At 41.5% G+C, this 11,198-nt stretch overlaps 1 protein-coding gene across 1 annotated transcript; it reads left to right on the top strand.

Moving 5' to 3' along the window:
* The first annotated feature begins 296 nt into the window (after window positions 1–296).
* On the top strand, window positions 297–10,806 carry LOC129841849 (ubiquitin-conjugating enzyme E2 S). The gene is made up of 4 exons (XM_055910168.1): window positions 297–783; window positions 2,167–2,314; window positions 4,350–4,540; window positions 4,718–10,806. The coding sequence occupies exons 1-4, from the start codon at window positions 781–783 to the stop codon at window positions 5,075–5,077; spliced, it is 702 nt and encodes a 233-aa protein (XP_055766143.1). The 5' UTR covers window positions 297–780; the 3' UTR covers window positions 5,078–10,806.
* The last annotated feature ends 392 nt before the right edge of the window (window positions 10,807–11,198 follow it).

The raw sequence follows: 11,198 nt of genomic DNA on the forward strand, positions 1-11,198 counted from the left end.
CTCCGACACTGCCGTCTATAGGTATACTGTATGGTAGAGTTAGGTTCACTGGGGTTAGGTTATATTGAAGTTCAGAAAAAAGTTTATATTGTGTGCGGCTGTCTGTCAATATGAAGGCCTACCCTCTGGGTGGTTATGAGTTTTTCAAACACACCTATGGCTTGGAAGCATTTTTGACATTCTCGACTTTGGATGGCTGGTGGAAATGCCAAGTATGATGACGACAGAGCACCTACGATATGTGATTGGTCTTGTTGGTTACGTTGTTTGTACACGTGTTGTATGGCTAAAATCCCGATTGGTCAAGACAACACAATTTCATTTGGGAGACGTAGTTGTGTTCCGTGTCAACGAAAATAGTAGCTGGCTAGCTACTCTAGCACTTGGCCACCACATAACTTTGGCTAGAAACACTTTCTTCCAGTAGCTCGCTTCCCTTCACTGTATACCCCAAAAAGCAGGCTGTTTTTAGCAGAATAACGAACTGGGGTTTACGTGCTATCAGTGTGTCTGAACTGTTGAGAAGAATTTCAGCTAGCAAGCTGCAGCTGGCTAACGTTAACGCGTTAGCATCACTTGATCGCTTACTTGGCCATTCGAGATCTAAATAGTCGGCGATAACTGCATTTATTCATTTATTTGAGGTGTCGTGGACCACTTTCTCATCGATCAAGCATAAGCTGCAAGCATTTATTAGTTGTTAGCTACCGTTGCTATTTAGACGAGGATCACAGAGTTAGCTAGCCCCAGTCACCTGAATACTAATATTCTTCGGAAGACATGGTAAGTTAAAATTGTCTACAAACACTTAAATAAATGGATACAATTATTAGTTATTTAGCTAGCTAACAAAGCAAGTCAAAATGTTTGCCAGCTGTTTAGCTAACTTTAACTAGCTAACTACAGTAACGTTACTTAGCCGAGACCTAATTTAGCTAGCTAGTTAAGTTGGGTAACTAACGTTAGTTGGTTGTTTGCTTGCTATAGTTAACTAACTGGCGTTAGCTGATAACGTTAGCTACGATTTTATTTTGCAGGCTAGTTCAGTGTTGACACTTCTCCCGAACACAATTTAAATGGAAAACTGTCCAACATAAAGATCAATCACTAACTAACTTCTACACAATTATCAGCAAATTAACTATCATAACGTTAGCACACCCCAAAGTTGGCGTATGTAGCTACCTATGCAAGTTAGCTAGCTACCTAATGATGATGATTTGGCTGGCTAGCTACCTAATGTTAGCTTGCTAGCTAGGTATCTTATTTCCTCTCTTTTAGCTAAATTGATGAGCTGTAATAAGAACTACATCAATATGTTACACGATTTGGCGATGTAATGGTACATTAGCTATTTGACTTGACAATGATGTGAACTAGTCAGTCATTTTAGCCAGCAATGCTACCATTAGCTAGCTTTCGGCTAACTGTTAATTCGCTAGCTAACTACAACCTAGCTTTATTTGACAAAGACAGAATGGCTAACTTGATGTCCGTTTTGTATGGCTAGAAAATGCTAATACAATATCTTAACTTTGACCGGTTTGTACATTTATCAATGAATTAAACTGCCAGACATTGGCTGAAATGGCAGTTGTCAGTTGTGACACACAGCTTATCCACTGCACTCTCATGATGATATTAACGTGAATCACCACCTGGCCTGTACTGTAGACGACTCAACTCCACGATTTACGATGGAGTTGTGCAGCGACTAGTGTGGGCAAACTGGAGTTTCTTAGTCCCATACAATTCCGTTTTTATCAAAAACTTCTGATTATAGCATCCAAAGAATAGCCCGCAATTACACAGACGTGTGTAATTGTGGGCTATTCTATGGGTGTTGAAATCATTAGTTTTTTTATTTAAATAGATTTTTTGACTAAGGAGCTCCAGTCTGTTCACACTAATCGCAGCTCATCTCCATCATAAATCGTGGAGTTGAGTTTAATCGGCTGCAGGCCTAAGGCTTATCAGACAGTAGATAGCTACATTGATTCTGAGCAACCATTTTGGTGACAGCTTTACTGAAATTTGAGATTTTCCTGTTATTGTGTTTGTGATCATGGGATGTGTGGGTTCCATATCCTATAGTATTTACCATATTTGCACCTTTCTGTTGGTAGTGGGACAGAATAGTAATGTATGTGTGTGCCCCATTTCTAGAACTCCAATGTAGAGAACTTGCCGCCCCAGGTTCTGCGTCTGGTGTACAAAGAGGTGTCTGCACTAGCTGCAGATCCCCCTGAGGGCATCAAGATCTACCCCAGCGAAGAAGACATCACAGAACTCCATACAGCCATTGAGGGACCAGGTAACGCATACCTCTGTCATGGGAAATGTTTTTGGGTGCCTAGGCAAGCTGTAATGTAGAACATGCTGGGGTTGACATTAAGCTATCGAGGGTGCTTGTCCATCGAGCAAGTACAGGCAAAGGTCATAGTCACTTGCCCAAAAAACAAAAATGGTCTGTTACATGTACAAATGTAAAAAATTTGAACATTGTTTGAATGAGTCAGCACACTAATGACACTATTCAAAACCCTTTTTTCATATGTTTCATGCTAATTCTGTAAAGAAGTACCCTTAAGGCGTCAGCATGCTTCAGTTCGGCTGGCGGTTAGCCGAAGTCGGCTAGGCGAACCAAACGAGTGTGCTTGCATACTCCCTTAAAAGACCTTCGCTTGGAAAAACAAGTGAAAAGCAGAAATAGTATTGTTTGTCCATTTTTAAACGCAATAGCCAGTATACACTTCCTCAGCATAGTCAGAGTTAATCTAAGATAACTCAAGAAATCTGTCAATAGTTTTGATGTTTTTGACGAGGATGTTTGCAGTATTTCGCAATGAAACATTTTCATGAAAACGAGTCGTCTCTCGTTGAATGACAACCGACTTCACTGAAGAATCCCTACAGTTGGCCAATCACTGACAAAGGGGTGTAGACTTCGGCTACTGACTCTGGCTACCAACTTTGGCTTGCCGCAAGAAAAAATGTGCGCACGAAAAAAGAAAGAAACTTAATAAAGTCCAAAACTAATAAAAACGGCGCAAAATATTGTCTTAATATATGCACAAACTCTTCCGAACTGTTTCGGCTGGGAAGCATGCAGACGCCTTTACTCTGACAGACTTCTGATGAAAAGGGTTAAAGTGTGTGTTAAAGTATGAAGTAATGATCACACATGTAAAATACTCCATAGAGGCATGAAATTTAAGTCTCCTGTACTTTTGTGTACTTTTCAGACAATAGTTCTGTCAGACAATAGTTCTGAAAGTAGCTCTCAGCAGCCAAAGTGGTACTTGGAAATTGCATACTATCGCTCTGCTGAGTGTATCTTGTTGACTGTCACTCAAATGGTGAGGAGCTGAAGCTCATTTGCTGAAGCTAATTGCTAGGGGCTGGCCCACATGGGGGAAAATTTAGGGGAAATGGTGCAGCACAGCTTCCAGAAAAGTCGCTTTTAAACTCTAGATTTCGTGGCTAATTCAGGTTAGACCTCAACTATGCTCAGATTATACACTGGCTAGCTAACACACTACTAGAGGCAGTTGGCACAAAGGCCTAAACATTTTATTTAGTTGTCCAATCTTCACTGTCTGAACTGGAAAACACTTAGGCCTACTTAAGTTGCAAGGTAATTTGTTAAATTATGGACTCCTACCGCCATTTGAGCACTGACATTTGCTACCGAAACAGGTGCGTCTTTCTCATCAATATCGCTGCACATTTAGCCTACTCCTGTTTTAACAGGGTGTAATTAGCTTATTGTTGGCTATTTGCCTTCACATCAAAACAATGTTTTTGTTACATATGTCCATCTGTAACCTATTCTAAATGACAGACTAGCAGTTCGCTAAATAGACCGGATGCATTTATTTTTTCCAAATCTGCAGCTCGTAGTTGGAACACATTTCCCTACTTTAATCAACCAGTCCTTTTCGAATTTGTGATAAAGCTGTCGTGATTTGGCAAGGAATGTAGCTTGTCTACAGTTTTGTTTGTGTATCCCGTCTGTTAGATGCATTTTTATAGGCAGTAATTTCTATCGTCTTAATGGGAGCTTGGGTGCGCAACGCGCTTGTGTAGATGGAGCGGTCGGATCTGAATGGAGTGAGATGGTAACGGAGGTGAAAGAATGTAGGGAGAACTGTGATCACTTGGCAGGATTTTTTTTTTTGTTGAGTCGTTTTTGCACATGAACAAATGGAACTCGAGTCGACGTGAATGAACGTTAGTCTTCAGGAGAAAAGGCAGATTCCACCTTACCGACTGTTCAGTTTACCTGGCCTGGACAACCAGTAATGTCAACCCCTGCTTGACGTGGTTTATTTATTGTTCTTCAATAGAAGGAACCCCGTTTGCCGGGGGTGTTTTCCGGATGCGTCTGGTCCTGGGGAAGGACTTCCCTGCTGCACCACCGAAGGGCTACTTCCTAACCAAGATCTTCCACCCTAATGTGGGCCACAAGGGAGAGATCTGTGTCAACGTCCTGAAGAGGGACTGGAGGGCAGAGCTGGGACTCAGACATGTATTACTGGTAAGAAACATTTAAGCATCTCTATGGGTGCTTCTTAATAATCCAAAATAGCAATGGGTGAAAGAAAATATTGTATCTGGTGCATTTTATATTCTTAACATTTTGTTTAGTGATTCAAGGAAAACCTTGAAATATACCCTGATGACTCACTGGTGTTCATTCTCTCTCTCCCGTCAGACTATCAAGTGCCTTATGATCCATCCCAACCCTGAGTCGGCTCTCAACGAGGAGGCGGGGCGTCTGCTCCTGGAGGACTATACAGAGTATGCGTCCCGTGCTCGCCTCCTGACTGAGATCCATGCCATGGGGGGGCACGGGGGGACGTCGGGGGTGCCCCAGGACCCCGCCGATGGCCCCCAGCCCAAAAAACATGCAGGGGACCCTACCAAGAGGGCGATGGGGCCAGGGGTTGCCCCCTCTGCTGCTCTGGGTAACGGAGCCAATGGAAGCAGTACTACCTCCAGCAGTAGTAGTAGCAATAGTAATGTTGTAGGGAAGAAGAAAACTGATAAAAAGCGAGCGTTGAGACGACTCTAATGCTGCTTGGAGTCTTCTCTGTGTGTGTGTGTGTGTGTGTATATACTGAATATTGTTCCCCTCTCCCAGACTCTTTCTATACCCCTGACTCTGTACTGTCCCTTTTGTACTCATTGCATCTGATATCCCTGTTCATTCCTTATTGCCATATATTCTCCCAATCCCCTGTGGATAAATCCATTTGCATTCAATTACTTTTTGACAGCACCCCTTTTTGATGTGAATGAAACCTTCCGTACATATTTGTCTGTTGTAGAAGTGCTTCGAAAAATGAGTTTTTGGACCTGAATGCCAAAAGATAAAGGTGCTCAAATTTGCCCCCTTTTGCAGACCCCACCACACAATGAGACATCCATGTCTACATTACTGGAAAAGAGAAACGGTTGAGATTTGATATATTTTAAAAGCTTGCAAACAGGGTTGTCAGACTATTTGTTTAGTCATTTCTTGGTAGGGTGGGGTATGCAAAATGGGGCAACTTTGAGCACCTTTATCTCCTGAATGTTTTTGGCATTTAGGGAACATGGCACATGGGAAAACATGTATGGAAAGTTTTGTTTAAAACAAAAGGGATGTTGTGAAAAGTGACTGAATTCAAATGGGTTCACCGCTGTGTGTGTTAGTTCTCTCCATGGTTCCTCGCTGTCATGATCTGAGAGGTTTTATTGTGTTTCATACACAGCACTAGTGATTGTGTGTCATACAGTAGCTAGACTGTTTGAGCTTCAGTCTGACTCATCTCCCCTATCTGAAATTAGGCTTCTTTCTGTTCACTAAACAAACTGTCTTAGATATTTTGCAGAAACAGAAAATTCCTCTTTCTTCACCCCACCCCCTTCTTGACATGGCTTCTGTTGCTGAAATGGTACTGTGTACTGCCCAGCTAGCTCATGTTGGGAAACTGGTGAGATGTTTTGTCATATTTGAGTTGAGTTACCTTATACGAGATCAGGTTGTCGGAAGGGAGTCAGGGTAGAGGACTTATTAGAAGATTATGCAATGTTTTTGATTTATAGAGTGAAACGCAACATGATGAGATGGTCATTCATTGGGTAGTCAAATGAGGAAGCAACAATGAGAAGTTTTCCTAGAAAATGTTTGTCTAGTAGTGGTCGAAATGAGATGGACACGAAGGGAGCAACATTTGGTCTGATTATTACTTTTAAAAATGATTTCACCCCTATTTTTTTGTAAATGTTTATCCCCATGTATGACTATTCTGTTTTTGCATTTTTACAAAATTGTCATTGTTTATTCAGTGTCCAGTATTTGCCAGAGTGGTTTTAAAGTGACATGTCTATATTCAGATGTCTTGGTGCGTGTATGAAGTAGGTTATTGTCCATACAGGATTAGGTTAGGTTGCAGGATTGTGCATATCATTGATTATTAATTATATCCCATATATAATTATGGATATTTATTTATATGATCATTGCGGCACATCTGGTCTTTAGTACTAATTTGCCAATAGTGTACTTGTGAACCTTTTATTGTAAAATGTTTTTCATTTGATTTGTATGGATCAAATACCTGCTCCAGTCGTATGCACTATCCAGCTCCTATCCTTTTCCCAAATGGGCCAGAATTGGAAAAAAACTATGTAATGGTCAATAGGGAAGCCTCAACAGATTTGATAGAAAGGAACTCCCCAGTTGATCGTCTCCTCTGGCTGGGTTTCCTGGGCATGTTTTCTCCCTCTGTTCTAAATGCATGTTGGCTCCTACATTTCCCAGGGAAACAATCAACAGTTGTCTTTTACTTTGGTGGGAGAAGGTGCCTGGGAAACAGTCATTGTGCGAAACTTAACGGGTGGGTATTTTTGTGTCCATTTTAAGTTATTTAAATTAATAAATTAGGAAAATTTGGAAAAATGTATCATTTAGTTCTTCAGTGTTGGTAAGATATTGAACATGTTGTATGGTGTGAATAGCATTGCTCTCTGTGGTACAGTAGTATAATGACAGGGAAGGGAGAAATCAGATTTTTAGAGAGACAACCTACATTGGAGGCTATCTGGGGCATATTTCATAGTAAAAACAGGATTCATTTCCTCTTCATCTGTAAAGGTCTGAGAACACGGGATGGGTGAAAAGCAACAGGGGAAACAAGTTGGAGGGAGCCACTACACTGTTGAGCTCCACCCATTGTGTCATGAATTCCATACACACCTGTTTAGTCTAGTGGAATGTGCCCCCAGCAAGCAGGCTGTCAGTTGATGTACGTAATGAAGGGCTCCTTCCTCTGGCGTGGCTGCAGTGAGCAGCATGCAGAGCAACCAGCTACCCATGTGGGTGGAAATATCTGCCTGATCCTGGTAATTGCCCTCAAGACACCTGGGTGTTGGGCTGGAGGTGATGCTAGGAAACCCCCCTGTTTAGAAAGGTTTTTCACCTTCTAGTCCCCCTCCAGTGGAAAGGTTTATTCAACCGTCTATCATAGTACCCTACCACCTTGACGGTTATGGGGATAGAAAATACGGAGTGGCTGCGGATCCAACTTTTCTGGCCCCATCTTCCCAACAGCTAAATGTCCCGAAGCTTTTGCTCGTGTGAAATTCTCTACTTCACACACAGTCTTGGCTTTACAAATAAAGGACAGGCTACTGTTGCGACTGGTGCTCATTTAAATAAAGTTAGATCAAAGCTGAAACAATGTCTGCAAAAACAAGCGAGGAGAAGAGAGGTCCAGAAAAGTCTTATTGACAGCCACTGCCTAGGAAATGGGTGTGTTCGGGCGGTAAGCCTAACAAAGCCGACTAGACGAAAGTCCTTGGGTGAAGTCTGTGGAGGTGCATCTGCAACAGCCGAAAGTCAGACACTAGTGGTTTTCAAACAGCAAGGCTCAGATCAACATGGCAGTGCCAACATAGCTGCTTTTTGCAAAAGTTCTAAAGAATAAATGTAAAAGTTTATCACACACTCACAAACTGAAAACATAATGTGTGTACATTTAAATGATTAGAAAGTCTCATATCACTTTCAGTTGTAACCCCTGGAGCTTTAGAATCGTGGCAAGTTGGTAATGTCTGGTCACGTTCGCGTGGGTCATTCAAAAACACCCTAATGATTGGTTGACAAATAGTGCCTCCCACTATACAGGTGATGGCTGCATGGTGTGGGGTGATGGCTGCATGGTGCAGGTGATGAGAAGCAACTGCGGCGACTTCTTCAGAAACTGCATGACGTTTGATCACATGATTTTTGTAAGGTTCGTGCAGTTGACATGTAGGTGAAAGGCGGACAATTTTTATAACTATAATGCAACATACTTTAAATGGTAGTGACCAACGATGGTCACGATTTGACAAAAGTGATCCACTTGAACGTGCCCAACTTTACATAAATCATGTGAACAAAGGTCATGAAGGTTTGACTGCAGTCGACAGTAAGTTTCTGCAGGTGCTCTTCACCAACTTCATCCTGCAGCCATCACCTGCATTGTGGGAGGCTCTATTGTCAACCAATCATTAGTTTTTTATATGACCCACACCAATGTGACCAAAGACATGACTGAAACAGGAACCAACTTTGCCGCAATTCATGTATACAGTGGATATGTACAAATGAATGTGATATTTGAGGCTCTCCTTTGCCAATTGATCGTAAAATGTGCACATAGTGGCAAGAAAAAGTATGTGAAGCCTTTGGAATTACCTGGATTTCTGCATAAATTGGTCATAAAATTTGATCTGATCATCTAGGTCACAACAATAAACAAACACAATCTCCTTAAACTAATAACACACAATTATACGTTTTTATGTCTTTATTGAACACACCGTGTAAACATTCACAGTGTAGGGTGGAAAAAGAATGTGAACCCTTGCATTTAATAGCTGGTTGACCCTCTGCAGTAATAAACTCAACCAAATGTTTTCTGTTGTTGTGGATCAGACCTGCACAATGGTCAGGAAGAATTTTGGACCGTTCATCTTTACAAAACTGTTTCATTTTAGCAATATGTTTGGTGTGATCCGCTCTCGAGGTCATGCCACAGTATTTTAAATCGGGTTGAGGTCAGGACCACTCCAGAAGGTGTATTTTCTTCTGTTGAAGCCATTCTGTTGTTGATTTACTTCCGTGTTTTGGGTCGTTGTCCTGTTGCATCACCCAACTTCTGTTGAGCTTCAATTGGCAGACAGATAGGCTTACATTCTCCTGCAAAATGTCTTGATAAACTTGGGAAATAATTTTTTCGTCCATGATAGCAAGTTGTCCAGGCCCTGAGGCAGCAAAGCAGCCCCAAACCATGATGCTCCCTCCACCATACTTTACAGTTGGGATGAGGTTTTGATGTTGGTGTGCTGTGCCTTGTCTTCTCCACACATAGTGTTGTGTGTTCCTTCCAAACAACTCAACTGTAGTTTCATCTCCCCACAGAATATTTTGCCAGTAGCGCTGTGGAACATCCAGATGCTCTTTTGCGAGCTTCAGACGTGCAGCAATGTTTATTTTTGGACAGCAGCGGATTCTTCCATGGTGTCCTCCCATGAACACCATTATTGTTTAGTGTTCTACGTATCGTAGACTCGTCAACAGAGATGTTAGCATGTTCCAGAGATTTCTGTAAGTCTTTAGCTGAGACTCTAGGATTCTTCTTAACCTCATTGAGCATTCTGCACTGTGCTCTTGCAGTTATCTTTGCAGGATGACCACTCCCAAGGTGAGTAGCAACAGTGCTGAACTTTCTACATTTATAGACAATTTGTCTTACCATGGACTGATGAACATCAAGGCTTTTAGAGATACTTTTGTAACCCTTTCCAGCTTTATGCAAGTCAACAATTCTGAGATCTCTTTTGTTTGAGGCATGGTTCACATCAGGCAATGCGTCTTGTGAATAGCAAACTCCCATTTTGTGAGTTGTTTTTTTATAGGGCAGTGCAGCTCTAACCAACATCTCCAATCTTGTCTCATTGATTGGACTCCAGGTTAGTTGATTCCTAACTCCACATACCTTTTCTAACCTACACTGTGAATGTTTAAATTATGTATTCAATATAGACAAGAAAAATACAATAATTTGTGTGTTATTATTTTAAGCATGCTGTGTTTTGTCTATTATGACTAAGATGAAGATCAGATCAAATGTTATGACTAATTTATGCAGAAATCCAGGTAATTCCAAAAAGTTCACATGCTTTTTCTTGCCACTGTATATTTTCAGTTAGTGAGTGTGTGATATGGGGGCTGGAGACGTGTTTATTTCGACATTATAAAGAACAACTTTTCTACGCAATGGCAACACTGCCATGTTACACTGAGCCTTGCTGTAGGAAAACCACATCAGTGTCTGACTTTTGGCTGTCGCAGATGCACCTCCCCCAACCTCACTCCTCAACCTTCATCTACAGTCGGTTGCTTTCGCCTTACCACTCAAACAAGCCCAATATCTGACCCTGCTGTATCAGTGGTTGGGGACAATGTTTGTATTCTCTCCCCTTTGCTGGCTTCTGCCAGCCCTTTTTACCCATAACCTAATACTGTTCTCTCTTTCTGGGATTTGCACAGCATGGGCTTATTCATTTGGGGAAACATTTCAGGCTGTTCATAGAGGTATAGAACATACATATGTCATACAGGGCTATTATTGTTTTCTCTTATTATCTGCGGGGTTTAACACCATGAATAAGCCCCATGCTTTACTGTTGGCTGAGAGGCTACAAGAGCTAGTATTGTAATCTGGGAGTATGATGTGCTTTGTGAAAAATAAATGAACATAGTCATTATTCTATGAAATCTAATGAAACACATACAAAAAAAATACCTTTATGTGTTATGCACACTACATGGAATTAGGGATTCAAACTTCTCTCACTTCTTTGAAGACATCAGCGTCTTATCACATTTAGAAATTTTAGGCCTATCCGTCATGGTTGACAGATTCACTCACTCACGCATCAGTGTTCTGGCTTTGGATTGCGCCTGTCCTCTTCCCCCACCCCGTTTTCATCCCTTTCATAATTGCCACCAACATAATCACACAGTTGCTGTGGCAACCGTTGGTGCACCCCTCTCTCTCTCGCTCTCTCTCTTTTAATACCGACATACACAAAAAAGATAGTGAGAGAATGTATCAAGGCAGAAAAATATCAAAGGCCCCCATTTTGATGTATTTTTG

This window comes from Salvelinus fontinalis, unplaced genomic scaffold (assembly GCF_029448725.1).
Source record: "Salvelinus fontinalis isolate EN_2023a unplaced genomic scaffold, ASM2944872v1 scaffold_0002, whole genome shotgun sequence".
Lineage (NCBI taxonomy): Eukaryota > Metazoa > Chordata > Actinopteri > Salmoniformes > Salmonidae > Salvelinus > Salvelinus fontinalis.

What these genes read in the sequence shown, in the direction of transcription:
- LOC129841849 (XM_055910168.1), top strand. An exon ending in TACAGCCATTGAGGGACCAG is followed by an intron (nt 2,315 to 4,349) that starts GTAACGCATACC and finishes GTTCTTCAATAG; the next exon opens with AAGGAACCCCGTTTGCCGGG. An exon ending in GACTCAGACATGTATTACTG is followed by an intron (nt 4,541 to 4,717) that starts GTAAGAAACATT and finishes CTCTCCCGTCAG; the next exon opens with ACTATCAAGTGCCTTATGAT.